The sequence below is a fragment of the Melanotaenia boesemani genome, chromosome 18, assembly GCF_017639745.1.
Source record: "Melanotaenia boesemani isolate fMelBoe1 chromosome 18, fMelBoe1.pri, whole genome shotgun sequence".
Taxonomy (NCBI): Eukaryota; Metazoa; Chordata; class Actinopteri; order Atheriniformes; family Melanotaeniidae; genus Melanotaenia; species Melanotaenia boesemani.
This window is the reverse complement of record NC_055699.1, coordinates 12,433,978-12,453,672: the sequence shown is the minus strand read 5'-3', so window position 1 is coordinate 12,453,672 and position 19,695 is coordinate 12,433,978. Positions and strand designations below refer to the sequence as shown.

Below are 19,695 nucleotides of genomic sequence, written 5' to 3'. Positions count from 1 at the left end.
CCACAATAAATCTTGTACGGTAAAGCAGGAAGGACAAAATTACTCCAGTCGCAGTATCGCGGCTCAACAACAGTCCCCAATAAAAGAAGGAAGTTAGCACAAGCGTTTTAGCGACCGTCAGTGACTAGCTAATTAGCTGGCTAGCTGCTGTACACCGGTGAGTTGTTTCATTACCAACTTTTAATAACATGCAATATGACTTTCAAGCTTGAGATTAATCTGAATTGTCATTGCAGCTGAATGAAATGTAATGTAAGCTGCTGCGCTAACTTTAGCGTACTGTTAGCTCAACCATTTTGGAAATGCTAACGTTTCGGTTAGCTGCTTTTAGCAAAGTAGATATTGGAAATATGCCGTTGTTTTGTTGCGCTCATCTCAACGAGGTTCGAGCCTGTTGTAAAATCTAAGTTAAAATATATCCATCCTGCCGACAGCTTAATAATAGTCTTCATACCTACCCTCTTACCAATGTGTTGTAAATGAGGACATTTTACTTGGCTAACAAATGTCGACTTGAATTGATGAACAACTTGAATTGACAACGATTTTGCTTAATTGTATTTATATTGTGAATGTATGTATTTTGTCCGGTCTGTTAATTGGTATAGTTATTTTCTCTGTTTCACTGGTCAGATAGCAGAAGTCTGAAAAGTAGCTGCACAGCTTCTCCCCCTGTCATTACATGTGCAGTAAAATCTGGACTTGCTCTATGTTACACTTAATTAAAACTCCGTCATTATCGAACGGACTGACACACAGAAAGTGCCAGGAATAAGAAAGTAAGCGTGAACATTTTGTTTGTGGAGTTTAAATGTAAATGGACGCATCAGATTTGACAGACAGCAAAGAAAGGTCTGTGTGGTTGCGATTCATTATAGCGTTGAAATCCTGTTCTCCTTATTTAGTGCGATGCCAAGGTTAGTAACATGATACAGGTTATTCAGTGACTACAATGCTGTTCTGTTTTTAGGTTTTGCTGTGGTAACCTTAGGATAAAGTGATGGGGCCCCTTGGCTAAACAACAACCTTTGTCCGTTTTATGAACACACTCTGTTTGTTAAATTACATGCAAAGCAAAATCAGAACTACGCTCATACCTTTTTGTTGCCTTATATAAATATAGATAAATAAATAGGATGGACTATACACTGACTATTGCTACATTTTCCATGTTGCATTTGAGTCTCAATTCAATATGTTAATTCTATAATTGTTTTAATTAAAAGGTTTATGTTCACATTCCATATTATATCTTCTCATTTTTATATTTAAATAAAGACATACAGACTAAGAGTTTGTGTGTGTTGTAGTTAAATTTACTTTGACTCATATTTCCACATATATCCCTTTCTCCTCCCATCATTTTCTCCTCCCTTGTCTATTTCTTCTTTCTTGGCTGTCATTTAGTCTTTTCAGTGTTTTCCTACACACTTCTCACCAGGCTATACCTTTTAAGCCTTAAACTGTCAGATAAAAAAACTGAAAATGAACTTTTTAAGAGGAGTTACTTTGGCTTAAACAGAAGAGTTTTGCTTTATTTCTTCTCAGCTTTTCTTTAAAACTTTTTTTTTTTCTTTTTCATTTTAGGTCTTGATCATAATGGGGGTGAAGGACCGCCCTCAGTGCTACTTTGATGTGGAGCTCAACCGGGAGCCAGGTAAGGGAATTCTTTATCAACTTAACAGAAGGAAGGTTAGTTAGTTATGTGGACAACATCACCTCACTTTTATACTTTGATCAGTTATCATCTAACTTTAGATTAGTTTAGTTCTGTGGTTCTCAAACTTTTTACAGTATGTACCACATGAGAAAATATCGAGCTCACCAAGTACCACCATCATGAAAAATCTGAACATACAGTAGCAAACATATTAAGCTATAACATACATAGCTATTAGCTATGGACAGTTCATAAAGGAACTGGCCTGCACGGTGGTGTGGTGGTTAGCACCACAGCCTCACAGCAAGAAGGTCGCTGGTTTGAATCTCAGCTGGAGGGGGAGGTTCGAACTTTGTGGCCTTTCTGTGTGGAGTCTGCATGTTCTCCCCGTGTATGCCTGGGTTCTTTCCAGGTTCTACAGCTTCCTCCCACCGTTGTGGTTGTTTGTCCCCTATGTGTTGGCCCTGCGATGAACAGGTAACCTGTCCAGGTGTACCTGCCTCTCACCGGTAATGCTGGAATAGGCTCCAGCTTACCCGCGACCCTTAATGTTTAATAATTTTATTTAAAAAATATTTATTACTTTCCTCTAAGTACCACCAAGAGGCCCTCGCGTACCACTGGTGGTACACGTACCACAGTTTGAGAATATAGGGTTTAGTTTATTCACACACTCAATAAAAAACAAAAAGGCACTTTACCTGTGTTTGTTTTTGTATGTTTTGGGGGTTGTAATTGTACAAAATGAAAGTGAAAATTCCAGTCATGTACTGACTTGATGGACTGGGTTGGAATCATTGGTATCTTTTCTGAATGGCTGTAATGAAGCTTGGTCCTGGGATTGTAGCTTTACATGTGTGGGTTTTTTTTTTTTTTTTTGTTTGTTTGTTTTGTTTTTGAGAGACAATTATGTGCAGTTGATGTGAATAAGCTCCAAAGAAAGACTCCATCTTCAGCATGAGTAAAGCATTTGGAACATATTTGGGCTCAGGATCACTAAACCGCTCCTCCTTGCTCTGATGAAAATGTCAGAATTGCTGCAAACTGTAAAGATGTTTTTTTTCTTGTCTGAGCTTCATACAGGAGGCTTTAACTTATGTCCTATAAGCAAATTAAGATTGTACTTCTTAAAAGGATCTTTAGCCGTTGAAAGATTATTCTCTTGTTTTTTTTTTCTTGCAGGAAACTGAAAAGAGTCCTTTAATTGAATATTTTCCCCTTTTTTTCTTTTTTAGTTGGGCGCATTGTCTTTCAGCTTTTCTCAGATATTTGTCCCAAGACAAGCAAAAACTTTCTGTGTTTATGCACTGGTGAGTATTATTCAGACATGAATATGTTTCACTTTCATATCATCTCATTGCAACATTAATATGATTTATAAATTTAAAGTACTCTAATTAAAATAATAAGTTAACTAAAAGAAACTTGTATGTGAGTAAAGTCTTCTTGTTTTTGAATATAAGCTCTGAGGATTTACTGGTGACCAACAGTCATTTACTGGTTATAAATATTTGCCATTATATCAGCAAATTGAAAAGATTAATTAAGATTTAAACAGTAGAGAAATATTTTCATTGTGAAGGTGCAGCTGTGGTGTAAATGATTCAGTGATTGATGGAGTCACTCCATTAATTCCATTAATGGTATAGTCTTGCGTTGACTTTCTAAATATTTTATCCCTCTGCCTTGGAGCAGAGCTGTAGTAGTGGCAGTCTGCTTACAGACAGACAGCCATAAAACAGGCAGTAGAGCCGACCTTCTCTCTTCTTTTTCACCCCACTTAGCTGCAGAGGAGGTGATGCTGGCTTACATGGAAGGAAAGGTGGCTGATTAGTCTAATTGTAAACACAAAAACACCAAAAGAATGCAACATGGTGCTGTAACATCAGTTTCAAGTTGTTTATTTTTCACATGCAAGGTGGAAGTGAAATTCACTCCTACATGCATCCGAGGCTGTGTACACTCATTCACCACTAGTAAAAAAAACAAAAACAACAACATGGTAATAAACTAAAAAGACAATAAACATAAATAAGCCACAGTTTTGATTGTGTAGTGATGTGTATACTATACGGAGTGACAATATGTGTATTTGCGTATGTAGTGCAAAATATAAACCTTGCTAAAGTGATATGAGTAAATGACAGTGTTTTCCAGCAGAAGGTAGGACACTGGCCAGGGCCACTACACGGTAGAGTTCACAGTTCTGACAGCCTGAGGGAAGAAGCTCCTCCTGAGTCTCTCTGTGTTTGCCCTTATGAGCCTTAGGCGCCAGCCAGAGTGCAGCAGCTCCAACACACCGTTGTTAGGATGATGAGGGTCTCTCATGATCCTTGCTCTGGCTGTTCTCCTCATGAAGTTGTCCTGGGAGGTGGGGAGTGTTGTGCCCATGGTACGCTCTGCTAACCTCAGCAATCTCTGCATGGCCCTCTGGTCATGACCAGTACTGTTCCCGTACCACTGGGTGATGTTACCAGTCAGAACACTCTACCACTCCAGTGTAGAACATCCTTACGATTTTCAGAGAGACTCTGAATGTCCTCAGTTGTCTGAGGTGAAAAATGCGCTGCCTCGCCTCCTTTACCTGGCTATCTATGTGCAGAGTCCAGGATAGATCCTCGGTGATGTGCACGCCCAGGTACTTGAAACTGCACACCCTCTCCATCAGAGGCCTATTAATCCTCCGGGGGGGTGTACTTCCTCAGCTGTTTCCTCCCATAGTCAATAATCATCTCCTTAGTTTTGTCTATACATTGTTCAGCCTTGTACAGTTTTGCTGTTACATTACTGAAGTCTCTAATATGTCCTTTTAAGTACAGTTAGTAACCAAAGCTTGGAATAGTGCTGATAGAAGTGAAGTAAAATGCTGGAAGATTAGAAATTTTAAAAAAAAGCCAAAGTTATCTCTCCTGAAAGCAGCTTTTTACCACATGGATAGATATACTTAAATCGCTTTCCTCGAGTTTCCTTTCACTCCTAAAAGTAAAGTGGAATCTAAAAAGTAAGAGAATTGGGCTAATATTCTGTCCCCAGTCTGTATTACTTTAGTCAAATTATTAATGAACTTTGCAGGCCAGTAAGGAACTGTCTACAACATGGTGCTTGAGAAAAGATGTCTAGAATTACACCGTCTCAACAGTCTTTTTTTTTTTTTTTTTTTTTCCTTTTGTTCACAACAAACCCCATGAGGCAACATTCAAGATCAGTATTTCTAAACACCTCAAAGCATCTGGTACACTGCATTTCCAGTGCTGGCAGGTCTCATTAATGACTTGGTGTTTTGATAAACTGTTAATCCTGTAATTGCAGGTGAAAAGGGAACTGGGAAAAACACAAGGAAAAAGCTGTGCTACAAAGGCTCCACATTTCACAGAGTTGTGAAAAACTTTATGATACAGGGAGGTGACTTCACAGAAGGTAACAAGAATTAAGTTAATTTCCTCTGAAAGTAAATGTTACCACATTAAGGTGAATTAACCAATGCTTACAGTAAAACACCTTTTCCAAACAGCTTTTTTTTTTTTTTTTTTTTTTTATTAAAAGTTTTTTTTTTTTACCATCAGATTTAATTTGCTATAGGTATAAAATGTCTTTCACAAAATTCTGATTTATAAGTCCCACAGCTCATAATTTATTGACAGTGATTATAAACAAAATTAAGAGGGGAAAAATCCTGTTAATCTAATTAACGTGTGAATAAATCATAAACATGCACCTTGGCTTTGTGGGTGGTTATGGCAGACATCCAGAAGACATACTTGATGCAGAATAATACAATAACTATGATTTAACATGAGGAAATCAGAGTTTATTTGTATTAATTGGTCAGTCTTTGCAGGTAATGGAAGAGGAGGAGAATCCATATATGGTGGCTACTTTGAAGGTATTGTAAAAATCAATTTATCTAATAACTCTACATAGATACCATAAAGGTGTGTTTCAAATATAATACCTAGTGTTATTATGTTGCATGTGCTTGTAGTTGTAAACACTGGTTTCTTGTAAATTTTCCTTTTTGTGACTCAGTTATTCTTCACTTTGCCATTGTATAGATCTGTCATCTGCTTTGTATTGAACTTTAATTAGACCAGCATGGGAAGTAGCCATTCTCTTTACTGAAAGCTACAATCTTCCTGCCTAAATTTTTCAACATATTCTTTTATTTATAGAGTGGTCTTATGCAAAATGAGAAGGTAAGAGATGTACACAGTTCAGTAACACCATGTCAACATAGTCCCCAGCACCTTCCTCAGTCAGTAAAAACAGTGGCAATACTTCCAGCAGTCCACATAAGTACTGAAGGATTTTCTATTCAGTCAGCTTCCTCGTTAGAGCCACAAAGTTCTTGGCTGCTCAAACGACTTTTTAATAAGTGATATTAAAACTGGTGAAATGTAAACATGACCTCTGTGACAGGTTTTAGACAGAGACTGGAGGTTTTGCTAATTGGAAAGACCACATCATTTAACTCATGGGAGAGGGTTGTGTTTATGTTGACTCACAAGATGAATGTAGATGGAGTGGTACAAGGTTAAGATTTCAGAAAGCATGATTTTAAATATATGAAAACATTGTAATGAAGATATACCTTTGGCTTACTGAAATCAGTTGGTAATCATTTTTACAGTTAATGTAAACATTTAAATTAGAATTTAAGAGGGCATTTGTAAAAAATATTATTTAAAGCATCCCAAAACTTATCGGATTAATTTCCTCCTATTATTTTTTATATTCACATTGACCTTATCTTAATTTTTTCAGCTTTTAATTTATATCAAACTTATTTTTATTTACTGCTGTACTTTTTTAAAGTCAGGACAAAAACACTACCTTCGGATTCTACTGAATGTTTAAACAAAATCTGCAGCACAGTCCAGGAAATATTTGTTTTACATGTGTGAATATAGAGAGGGATGTCTGTAGTCACCACAAGAGAGAGTGTGTAGACGTCTCCGTCTTGTGACAAGTGTCAAAACTGAAAACAGAAACTGATGGAGAAGAAATAATTTAACTTATTTAAGCTTCTAATAAGAGACAAGCTTTGGGAATTTTTTTCTTTTTAGGTTTTGATAATAGATTTACCAGACAAATTGAAAAACTAATAGAGACTGATGACCGAATTAATAGCTTATTAACTCCGACTGACCAAGTGCCATCTGTCACCTGTAGCAAACTATTTTGAGGAATGAAAACAAATCAATTCTGTCTTCTACAGCTATGAAAGGGTAACTCTGCCCTGACTGATGACTTTCCGCCTCGCATTAACCAGAGATTGTGTGATAACGCCACTGTAGATTAGACATTCTTCTGATGCGATGAAGTTCAGCACTAAGATTCTCAGTCTTTTCCTGCCACATTGACCTGACATGACTGCCACCCTCAATAAGAAGCAGACTTTCCTTTTTCTTTTCTCCCCTGTTCTGTCTAAATTCTTGCAGACTTCATTTTCTTACCAAGAAACAGTAACTCCATATCAGTCAGATTCAGTGTTTTTTTTTTTTCTTTGTTTTTTTTTTTTTGTTTTTTTTTGTTTTGTGTTCTCTAAATAATTTAAAATATCAAGCTAACTTAAACCACAGAGAAGGGTGAATTTGTTTCTATGAAACATATCAGACACTCAGCGAATTGATTATTGTTTAGTGTTGAAATTAACAAGAACCAGTATGATAATCTTTAGAAAATAGTCTAAAATAAATATAAGAAATAAGAAATTGGCTTCAAACCACTGGATTGGTGTATTTTATTAGCAGATTGGTGTTATTTTTAGTCCATTAAAAAGAGCTGAGGTTATGGAGGGGTCTGCTGGTGGGGCAGCAAAATGGCTTGTTGACATTCTGGTGCAGATTCTTTTTATCCCTGAATATTTCTATTGACACGAATGAGAAAAGACTGAAACTGTGATTCTTGTTTCTCTCTACTTCACAGATGAGAATTTTACTCTCAAACACGACAGAGCCTTCCTGTTGTCGATGGCCAACCGCGGGAAGAACACCAACGGTTCACAGTTTTTCATGTGAGTAACCTTCAGTACAATAAACACAGCATATAACTGCTATTGTTGATAAAGTTTTGTTTTAGTTTTATTTCCTGTCCCTTTTTTTTTTTCTTGTGAACCTGCAGAGTAGATCTTGTCATGACCATCAGAAGTCTCCTCTCTGTGTGCAGTTAGATTTCAAAGTGCAGAGAAACATTGGATTCATTCTTTCTTACCTACAAATGTGTTACATTTTTTTTTCTCTTGCCGTTTTTTGTGTAAAATTTACAGAAACTCTAGCATCCCGCTCTTCCAAGGTAATGTGTTTCAAAGGCTGTGTTTTTCTCTCTCCTGACTGTATTTTTCATTTAGTAGTTTATATTTGCAAATATTCTGCACAGTGCAGTGTTTTTATATGCTTAAACATTTCACAAATGGCTTGAGGTGACTTGTTTTTTTTTTTTGGCTTAATGAACATCTTTGATCACTGAAAGAGGTTATCACCTTGAGTTTGAGTTTTCCTCCAAAAATAAAAATATCAAACACAAAGGAGGAACTTTAGACCGACTGTTATTTTCTCCTTTTTTTTTTTGTATAAATTTATTTGATCATATGAAAATATCATTATGTAATTTCCCTCAGTCTTTAGTGTTTTCATGATGGGTTTTTTAAAACTGATTTGCAATCAAATTTCTACAAATGGTGGTCTTACAAATTCTGCATCCAGATGTTGTCAGAGTTATTTGTTTTCTCATTCTTTTCCCCCCTTTTTTTTCCCCCCCATTTTCATGAACTCTTCATTGACTCCTCACCTGGTTCACTGCTGGATTTTCTATATACAGCACAACTAAAACAGCACCTCACCTTGATGGGTAAGTTTGACCAAAACTCCTCATTTAAAATTGTACACAGAGCTAAAAGTTAGTTTATTTTCTCTTGTTTTTCAATGTGCTCATTTAACGTGAAATAAATAAGAGGGTAACGTGTCTAAAAGGTCTTAAGTTTGTTTGATCAGAATGGAGTGGATAATGATAGGATTTTAGTAACTGAGGTATATAATCAACTGTAATTAAATCAGTTTTACCACATTAATTTATTTAAAATGAATCCATTTTTGCTACATGTACATTGGAAAACAATGAGGGGGTATTAATTGTCATCAGCACAAATTTATTTTGTTTCTTTTTAGAGTCCATGTCGTCTTTGGTCTCGTCATCTCTGGTTTTGAAGTAATAAAGAAGATTGAGGGACTGAAGACTGATTCAGCTAGCAGACCCTACGCTGATGTGAGAGTGGTGGACTGTGGACAGCTGATCACAAAGTCTGCAAATGATGGTCAGTTCAGCAGCGACTTCGTTTTTCTTAATGTTATGCTCTTTTACAATATAATTGTGTTTTTGCTAATCAATTAGACAACATGTTTTCTATTAAAATATATGGATCTTAGCAGATGAGGCCATATATGCCCCCCACCCCAGCCCCTACAATGACTGACACACAGCTTTCTCTCTACTAGATCCAATCAGTTAAGCCATCATGGTTAATCTGCCGCTCCACTCTTACTTCAATCTGGTACTTGTGCAAAGTTTTTAGCCTCACTCTGCCTGTAGTCCTGCTGATGGTGTTAATTTGACGTGTTTCACATTCAGAAGAGTCTGAGGACTTTTCTTCACTGTGGTTTCAAACTGCATTGAAACAAGAGGGAATGGTCTATATTCTCGGGGGTCTGATTTCAGCCCAAATGTATACACTTTTAGTCATTTATGCATTTTTAAAAAGGTTTTGGACAAAAATGAAGCAGATTTGCAGAATACTAATTAAAATGAAATAACTTTTTTCCCTTGATTTGTAGGCAAGAAAATATAAAAAAAGACATGTCCTTTGAATTTATATTGATATAATTTTATTTCCACCCAGCCAGTGTAATAATAACGTAATTAATGCTTGTATTTGTTGGGGTTTATGTTCCTGTCAGAAATTATATGCATTACCTGTAATTTGCAACTGGGTCATATTTCCTGCTCATTTTGTGAGGTTTTTCATTTGGATGCCAGAGTTATTCGCCTGTGGCATTAGTAAAGGGCATGTAATCTAATCTTGTGGTTAATGGAGATCAGCAAGGGGATCTCTGTGGACTCCAGATGGCTTCAGTCCACCTAACTGCAACAACAAAGGTTTTTTTTTTTTTTTCTTCCTTCCGGAGTCATCACACACTGAAGATTACCTCTAGCATTTATTTTTTTCTCTCCTTCTTTACTTACTAAACATATCTGATGCAGATTCTTTAAAAAGTGGACTATTTGAATTTGATAAAATACATTTTATTGTAATTTTACCTGCAGTGCTTGAAGGGAAGCGGAAAAGAGCCTCCCTTTCTGCTGACTCGTCCCTCAACTCCAATGGCTCGCCCTCCAACTTTACCTCATCAGTGGAGTCAGAAAGTGAAGCAAATGAAAAACGCAAACATTACAAACACAAGAGACATGCAAAAAGCAAAAAGTCTAAAAAGAAAAGGAGGGAAGCCAAGAGGGAGAAGGACATGGATGTTTTGCCTTCCAAGCAAAGGTCACTTTTACTGATTCATACTTTCATCTAACTTACTTATATGAATACTGTCCTGCATCTTAATGTGTTGTGTTGTTACACTTCCCACAGGTCTGTGGAGAAAGACATGCTGGAGGGAGAAAGCAAGGTGGAAGAAGAGAAGGACCAAGGAGGGAAAAGGGAGAAACCAGTTGTTCGGCCAGAAGAAATCCCACCTGTACCAGAGAACCGCTTCCTTCTGCGACGGGACATGCCAGCTCTGGAAAATAAAACAGAAGTGTTAGTTATAAAGGCATATCATACATACTGAATAACACAAACAACTGCAGCAGCTGTTGAAATTTTACATATTTTTTATATATAGTTTTTACTTTTATTTTTCTTTCTATCTTTTTAGTGTTGAGAAAGAAGAAGCTGTTCTGTCTGCTGACCAGAAACCAGCTGTGTCAAAGTCCGGACGGAAGATCAGAGGCAGAGGGACAATTGTACGTTTACATCTAAAGTTAGCAGAGATAAACAGAGGGATACACACCAGCTAAATTATGCAGGCTCCATTAAATTGGATTGGAATAACTAAGCTGGTATACAATCTCATTTTTTGTTTTTTACATGTTGGTCACATAATTGACCTTTGCCTATTTTTTTTTTTTTTTTTATTATTATTATTTTACTAAAAACCCCAATTTCAAAATTGGATAAAAGCTGGGACACTGTGTAAAATGCAAATACAAGCATTGAAAGTGAGACTTTCTTCTTATTATTGAAAAGTATTAGCTCATCTTAAATTTGATGGCAGCAACACATGTCAAAAATGTTGGAGTAATGTCTACCACTGCGTAGCATAGTCTCTTCTTGTAACAGCAGATTATAAATTAATATGATCGTCTGATATTTAGTGTTCCTGCGTTTATACTGTGATGTCAATGAAAGAGTCATGTCTTCTAATGCAGTTCTGCCTGAGGCCACAAAGATCACTAACATCCAAAATGGATGTTCAGACGTGTCCCTGTGCTCAGATTTCTAAAGTTTCTATGAATTCTTTGATATTTTGTACTATGTGGGGTTGTAAATAATGTCCTGGGAAGCTTTTTTTTTTCCTTTTTTAATTTTTGTCAACCCAAATTTTTTAGCTGCGATGCTGCCATCAAATTAAAGATTAACCATCTTTTTCATGAAATGTTAAAATGTCTCATTTCAACATTTGATGTTTTTGGCTCTATTCCAAATAAAACATTAATTAATTAGATTTATTAAAATTAAATTAAAGGAATTATGTTTTTGAATTAATTGTTTGCAAACATAAGTTAGTGGAAATTGGTGATAAATTATTTTTTATTTACCTTTTCCTAGAGATATCACACTCCTACAAGGTCTAAATCTCGCTCTGCTTCTGTGGAAGAGCGTGGAAGCAGTGAAACTCCACCACACTGGAAGGAGGAAATGAAGAGAACCAAAAGTTATCAACCCCCGAGCATTGAGAGGTGGAGCAAAGGAGACAAGTATGAGTTTTTGTTTTTTACTTCCTACCTTTTGAATAGAATCTTTCCATTTATTTTCCTTCATGGATCTTTTGACTTTAACAGACTGAATGACCGTTCCTCAAGCAGATGGGAGGACAGAAGTGACACCGCATGGTCACGGTCTGCTGATCACTCCTCAGACCGCAACTCTGAGATGTCCAGCGAGGACCAGCGACCAAAAAAAGAGAAGAAGAAAGTCAAACACAAGAAGAAAGCCAAAAAACGCAAACATGCCAAGAAGAAGCGCTCCAAGAACAAACCTCAAGAGCGTTATGTATCAGATGGTGAAGGATCAGTGTCTTCAGGGAAGAAGTCCAGAAGGTCCCGTTCCCCAACTCGTTCTCCTTCAAGTCTGTATCATTCGTCAAGCAGGAGGGGGCGGCGGTACTCGCTGTCCTCCTCAGGATCCTACTCCAGATCATACACATCGACTCGATCCAGATCTCGAGGGAGGTCCAGGTCTTATTCAGGATCCAGAAGTCTATCTAGATCGAGAAGCCGATCTTTGTCTAGATCCAGATCTCTGTCTTTTTCTGAATCGCGGTCAAGATCAAGATCCAGGTACAGATCCAGATCACTGTCATCGTCAAGAAAAAGGAGTTTATCCAGATCTTCAAGAAAAAGAAAAACAAGCAAGTCTAAACCAGATGTCATGGTAGATGTAACGGAGAAGCTCCCGGAGAGCAAGATTACACCTGTCCCCAGACTGCCAGCGGTCCCAGCTCCTGAAAGGGTCCCTGTGATCCCACTGAGTGACAGTCCTCCTCCTTCACGCTGGAAACCAGACCAAAAACCCTGGAAACCCTCCTACATTCATATTCAAGAAATTAAAGCTAAAGTAGCCTCAAACAACTCATCCTCCTCTGGACAAGCAGTTGATGGCTATACAGAAAAAGCTCAGGCTCTAGTTACACCAAGATCTGTACCAGGGGAGGCCAAAGGTGAAGAGCTAGACCAACCTGTACAACGCTCACTGAGCAGGTCGTCCAGGAGCAAGTCCTACAGTCGTTCTTACAGTCGCTCCCAGAGCAGAAGTTCCAGTCGGTCCAGGTCGAGATCCTCTGGTCGATACAAGAGCAGGTCATCGTCCTACAACAGATCAGACTGTGAAAGTTCCCAGAAATCACGTAGCAACAAAAGGAATTCATTAGACAAGGAATGGAAAGAGTATTACAGTTCTCTGAATAGGATAAAGAATTTAGATAAGTACATTTTGCTCAGACGTGATCAAGATGTTCTCTCTGGGTCAGAGAAGGGAACAGGCAGCGATCGTAGCCACAATATCAGTGGCTCTATGGAAAAAAATCAAGAGAAAGCCAGTTTATGGGATCCTGAGACAAAACATTACAATTCACCGCCAGCAGAGAGCCTGAATAGCAGGTCTGAGTGGGACAGTGACAGTGATAAAATGAGCCAAAGCAACAACGCTTGCTTTGGCTCATTAAAGAAGCAGAAACAAGCTGCCCAGTCTGGTGAATTTCCTGACAAGAAGCTGGCTGCGCTTACTGGATGGAATTCAGAGAGTGATTCTGAAAATATAAAAAACAGGACATTTGCCATCTCTGAAAAAGAGGAAGGAGAGGCTAGTTCAGAATCAGATGGTCAGAGGTTGAAAAAACCATCAGATGCAACTCTGGCTAACCAATTCGCCGCCACTGCTGCATCATCTGGTCAATCAGATGAAAGTCCTGAGACTGCCGCGCAGCCAGAGAAGCCCAAGAGTAAAAAGAAAGCCAAAAGGAAGCATAAACATAAGAGGAGAGGTGAGAAGACCAGTAGGGATAAACCAAAGAAATCTAAGAAAAAACATCAGAAGCTGAAAGAGACCTTTCACTGGCAGCCACCTTTAGAGTTTGGTGAGGAGGAAGAGGATGATGAATTGAAAAGGGAGAGGCACAGCCCTCATAGAGTTTTTAAAGAGAATTCTGGCTACAATATGAACAAAAGGGACCAAAATTCCCCTGATTTGAACAAGAATTCTACTAAAGAAGAAGAAAGGGTTCAGCAGAGGTCAAAAGAAAGCAGCAGCAAAAACACAAAACACTCTGAACCTCATCAACCATCCAGCAGAAACAGTGCAAGCAGCTCTCAGTTGTTGATCAAAGAGCAAGACTCATTAGATGATATGGATATTTGTACTCCAGAGCATGATGTTGACATTGTTGAGCCTGCAGTTACAGGCGATTCTTCCAACAATGCCTCTGAATTAACACTAAAATCTACCTCGAAGTCTTCAGACGTGGCAGGTTTACTTCAGAGTAAAGATCAATCTGCTGTTACTTCCAGCACAGCAGCTGGTGGGCTGCAAGATGAAGCAACTGCTGGCAAACCTGCAATAAGTTTCAAATGGAAACCACTGAGAGGAATGTCAGCTCCACAGAGTATTAGCATGTCACCTGCCACTGTGAAAAACATACAAATCCAAGAAAGCCAGACCCTTGCTACACAGGGAGTGAGGATGGAGATAAAGAGTAAAAGTCGGGTTCGACCTGGTTCTCTGTTCGATGAGGTTCGTAAGACGGCGCGGCTCAACCAGAGGCCCAGAAACCAGGACAGCTCGAGTGAGGAAAGGTCTCCTTCTGTTGGAAAGACCAAGGAAACCTCACGCACTCGCTCCCCAAAGAAGTCCAGGTCCGTGTCCAGAAAGTCTCGCTCAGTATCCAGTCACCGGTCGTGTTCCAGGGGGTGGTCCCGCTCCTACAGCAGGTCTAGAAGTAGATCCCACAGCTCCAGCTACTCCTCCAGGTAAAAGAGAAAGAGACCACATTATTGCTCTCGGATCCAAGTCTGTCTCCAGCAAACGGACCACTTGTTCTATACACTAATGTCATGTAAATCCCTCTTTAAGGAGCCGCAGCAGGAGCCGGAGAAGACATGGGAGAGGACGATCTCGCTCTCGCAGCAGTACGTACCGGAGTTACAGGAGTCACAGGTATGTAATTTATGATCTAACGAGGAAGTTAAAGAGAGGAAGCTGCTGAGCTGCTGGTCTTCATTATCCCAGGGATGATGGGAATCCAGCACTGTACCGGAATTGTGGCAATTAGTAATGGGAGAAAAAAAAATGCGGGATACATGCGTGCAAGGAAAAAAAAATCAACTGCTGAATGGAGACCTCTTGCTCTCAACCATAGCCATAATTTAACCGTTGTTTCTCCAAACGCTTTGCCTCTGTTGTTGTTAATGACACTAACGTGCTTTTCTGCAACCAGTTTGGTTTTGCAGCTGCAAGTGACAGAAATGTAACATCGATTCCTAATCAGTCTATTAGTGGCATTTATGGCAAGCCTTATGGGAGCTGGTACAGAAAATTAAAAGAACCGGAAACCTGTACCTGCACCACTCACACAACGTCTGTGAGAGCGCTTCATGAGACTCGTTTGCCAGGAGCTACAGTCAGCTCACACATACCGTGGACGTCACACCTGTGGGGGTGCGACACTTTTCATGCTGAGAGGACTCAACACACACATATTTTGCTGTTTTTTCTTTTTAAACTTTTGCACAATCATTGCTGCTCCAGTTGCTCTGCGTCTCTGTGCCGCGCCACTCTCCTCCCTCTCCTGTTGCTCCTTGAATCAGGACTGTCAGTGATCAGATGATCGGCTTTCCTGCCCCAGTTCCGCCTCTGCTGTTTGTTTATTGGTCAGCAGGGGCACTAACCAGGAAAAGGGGGGCACAAATAAGTTTTTTTCTTTGTTTTTTCTTCTTCTTTTTTAAGGCCTAGATTTTAGTAAACAATAAGGTGATTATTACAACTTAAGCGGTCATCAGATGTTAAATTTGGAAAAACAAACGGTAATGTATTTCAGTGTTGATGTAGAACAACGTAGAAGTGCATTACTGCTGCTGCAGACATGGTGTAGATGGATAATTCTGTAAATGTTGGTTAAACTTAATCATCAGACACCTCACAATTTCAGCCTTTGTCAGACTTGATAGAAATCAAATCGGATGTATTGATCAGTGATGGATGTTCATGAGTCTGCCGCAAGTTAGCAGCATAACTTGCCAAAAGCAGCCTGAATCAGCGTAAGAAATAAAGCTTTGAACCGATCTGCAGCCCAGATAATTAACATGATCACTCAGCATGGGGCATAGTACTATATTCACTTTGTCAGTGACAACTTGGAAAACTTTATATTTTGATATTAAAAGCATTACAAGTGTGAGGTCTATATTGTAGTCACATGAAGTATTACTATTAACATAATTTCTTTATATTGCTGTACCATAACCACCAGTCTAGCTCTGCCAAAGGACAAGTCAGTGGCTAAAATGGTTATTTTTAATATAATCTCTGGCACATTTTAACTTTTGCTTGTAAACAATTTAGAAAAACAATGTTTTTAATATAGAAATAATTGTGGATTTAACAGGACGTTATTGTGGGGGGTGGGTAAATGTGTTCTGTGCCATAATGTGCTGAAATTTTAGATCAGTTATAGCGGTGTCCATTAAAAATGTTCAGGCTCAGGTTTTTTTTTTGTTTTTTTTTTTGTTTTCCCATTAGCCTGTTTTCCATTTCAATGAACACAACCTACCAAATATCTCCATATCTCTTTTTTTTTTTTTCTCTTGTGTATTTCTTTATCTCTAATTTGTGCTCTTGAAATAAAACTTGTCTCCTCTCTCTCTTTCAGTCGGACATACAGTCGAAGTCTCTCCAGAAGTCGCTCATATAAGCACCGCAGGAGGTCCAGGTCTGTGAGGCTCCTGAAATGTTACATTTATGTCAAGTCTTGATTAGCATCTATCAGTTTCAGGACTGCACAGTATAAAAAAAATTAAAGCAAAAGTCAAATTTAGTCTTAATATCCGAATATTTGTATATTAATACAATGTTTACACACCTGTTAATTAACCCTTTGTCATCATTAAGTACAGCTTGTGTTTGTTATTCAGGTTATATGACTGCAAAGAAACTAAAACTGAACACACAAAGCAAAAAGGCAATGTTAGGAAGGAAAGCACAGAATTATACAGTATATGGCACCTGTGCTTTTTAAGATAAATTCAAATGTTTTTTTTGTTTGTTTTGGGTTTTTTTTCCCCCCTACCCTTGAAAAAGATTTTAAAAAAACACTTTGTTAGAAAGTCCTGATGATTAATATGCTCGGAGTCTGTGCTCCTTGTTCAGTCTCTGTTTGACAGATTGCTTTAAATCAGACCTCATTCCCCAAATAATGTCTCTGCTGTCGTGCGGCTGTATGTTAATGCAGGTCAGACTCCTATGACAGCTATTCCAGTCGGAGTGCGAGCAGGAGACGAAGGCGCAGACGCAGTGACAGCTACAGAAGCTCTGAGCGCCGGTCACGGTAAGACTTCCTGCTCCCTGGTGAGCCCTGACAGACACTAACAACATGGTGAGGTCTCACCTCAACCTTTACATTCACTCAATTTGTTCCTTCCTCTGGTAGAACATTTGCTTGGGGATGGACACCGAGACTTTCACTTAAAAACTTGCACTTTTACTTTAGTCCTTTTTATATTTACTGAGAAGACTATTAAAATTTAAGTGCTGACAGGATTAGCGTCCATTAAAGGCCTCTAACGCTGATGTACCTTGTTTACATCCTGCCAGGATAATCTCTGATAATGCCTAAGAGGTAAAATATTGCGCTGTAATCTGTCTCCTACAGGTCGTATCGCTCATCCAGTCGCAGCTCTTCCAGACGCAGGAGTCACAGCCGCAGCAGGTACAGCTGAGCTGCATCTCTGCCGTCTTCAGAGAGGGAACGGCTGGTTGAATAATAGCAGATATTCACAGATCAGCAACTAAACCTCCAAGAAAAACCTGAATTTCATCCTCTTATTATTTTAATACTGTACTGTCTCCATGTTTATGTAGCAGCACAGTCGCTATGGAGTTGAATGTTGTAAACTAACTAAAATGACTATAAACCACTTTACGCCCTACTTTTAGCAACCATTGCAGCCTCTGGTTGAAAATTTCCTGCAGCTTCACTGAAGCTTTGCATGTGAATACGTGCTATAGGAGAAACCAGCTGCAAATGACTCACATTACTGTATATTTGTGTATTCTTTTTTTTACTTCTGCCTTTTATAAACTGAAATGTCAGGTGATTATACTGTCCAATCATCTTAGTTTTGATGTTTTTGAGGAGTTGAGGTTGAGCCTTAAATCCTAAAAGAATAATTCTTTACTGGCTAAAAAGGAACTTTTTTCTGTAACTGTTGTACCATTACTTTGATTAAGAGCTATGAATGTTAAACTGTACTCAAAGTATAGTACATCTGATTTTACTTTATACAGTTATGAATGTGTACTTCTAATAAATACCACATCTTGAGCTTGTTTGTCTTTGTATTTATTAAATTCATAGGAATTGGTTTGCTCCTGGAGTATTTCTCTGTCACAATGACACCATCTAGTTTCCAAGACAGAACTGCTGTGCAAGTGAGCTCGTATGTCCTAACTCCACATTAACATCTCAACTGAATTGCCCGTTGGAGATAAATAGTTTTCTGAATTTGAATCCGCTGTTACCATTTTTTTGTTTAAATCATGCCATGTCAAAGAAAACAGTACACATAATATTGTTTTAGAAGAAAATACTAACATTTGCTGATGTGTGACACTCTGTCTTCCTCTGGTTGGAGCTTTAATGATCTGGATGCCTCAAACTGTCAGATACAGATTATACTGAATTGATCCAAACACTGTTTTATCTTCAGGAGGCAGGTAGTGACCGCATCCGCTGTCTGGCCTGATTGAATGGGTGATCAACATGGATGTCAAATATGAATTTAAGGTGTTAATTTAGCCCATTAAGGCATGACCGATGAAAAAATGGTAAGAAAAGTCAATTTTTTTTATTTGGCCCTTTAACAAAATAATTTTTTTGGGAGGGATATCTACCATGTGATACCTTAAAAATATTATAATGTGGTTTTCTGCTTCTGGGTATCTATTAGGGGACAGAAGACAAGTATCAGATTGTGTTCAACAGGATTTTGAGCAAAGTTTATACCATAAATTGAAGCAAAATGTCTTAGAAACTGTATGTAATATATATGTCACGTCGGGCTCTTATGGGTTAAAAGCTGTTATAAGGGGCTGTCAGCTTTTTAAGTCATGTCCCTTTTGTTTGCTGTAAGCAGCAGCAGTGACATCAAGGGATGCTTTAGGAGACCCGTGAAATAAGGCAGGATTTCAGGAGAAAGTGGGAAAGAACTCATCTTTGTCTTAAGCTCTTTTCTTTGACCTCATTGGAAAACGTCATGGGTTTGCAGAAAGGTGGTGGGATAAATGTGGAAGAACTTAGATGACTGTGCTGCAGTAAGAATCTGACCACACATACATATACTAAGTAGTGATGTGGGTCTGCAGGACTGAAGATGTTAAATATTTAACAGAATGTATCTTAGATGTATCTTAATCTAATGCAATATTATTAAGATGTTACACTGTGACAATATATTAGTATATTAAGATATTAAGACATATAACTTTATTATCAAGGTTCGTATTTAAGAAAGTAAAGAAAAAGGTACAAAAGTGGAACACGTCACAGGCTGTGCAGTCACTCCACTGTCTTATTTATCAACACAAATCACAGTAAAACATTATTGAGTACAGTCCAGTGTATCCTAAGCTAAAGGATATAATAAAAGACGCATTTGAGCTTCTTTTCTTACTAATTGAAGTCAGACAGCTCTCATTGTGCTTGCTGCTTAAATACTTCCAAGTCATTTCATTATTCAGTAAGGTTTCAGAGCAAAATACACTATTTGACCTTAAGGACCTCTTGAGAACCAGAATGCTTCTTGGTTAGATAAAACAGGGAGGGTAAATATTTACCTGTGGAAGATATTTTTGTTCAATATAAGTTGAACTGACCAAACTTTTGAATAGTTAACCAGAGATGAACAGGAATAGGCATATGGATCAGTTATTAGTGGCGGCCTGAATGAAAGTTAGTCCATGGATATTTTATGGTCTGTAGTGAAGGCCTTAAAGAATGCACTTTATG

At 38.3% G+C, this 19,695-nt stretch overlaps 1 protein-coding gene across 4 annotated transcripts; it reads left to right on the top strand.

Moving 5' to 3' along the window:
• The first annotated feature begins 57 nt into the window (after nt 1-57).
• On the top strand, nt 58-18,012 carry nktr (natural killer cell triggering receptor). 4 transcript variants are annotated; one of them, XM_041968721.1, is made up of 17 exons: nt 58-157; nt 1,588-1,657; nt 2,896-2,970; nt 4,970-5,077; nt 5,499-5,543; nt 7,586-7,673; nt 8,477-8,506; nt 8,824-8,969; nt 9,977-10,199; nt 10,290-10,457; nt 10,576-10,663; nt 11,529-11,677; nt 11,762-14,443; nt 14,547-14,630; nt 16,342-16,401; nt 16,921-17,016; nt 17,341-18,012. In XM_041968721.1, exons 2-17 carry the CDS (start codon nt 1,600-1,602, stop codon nt 17,405-17,407), a joined length of 4,167 nt encoding a protein of 1,388 aa, XP_041824655.1. In that variant the 5' UTR covers nt 58-157; nt 1,588-1,599; the 3' UTR covers nt 17,408-18,012. The 4 variants fall into 4 exon arrangements, with proteins under 4 accessions (XP_041824655.1, XP_041824654.1, XP_041824657.1 ...); XM_041968720.1 differs by having other exon boundaries at nt 16,342-16,410; XM_041968723.1 differs by lacking the exons at nt 58-157; nt 1,588-1,657; nt 2,896-2,970; nt 4,970-5,077 and adding an exon at nt 5,830-5,853 and having other exon boundaries at nt 5,507-5,543; nt 16,342-16,410.
• Nucleotides 18,013-19,695: the final 1,683 nt, after the last annotated feature.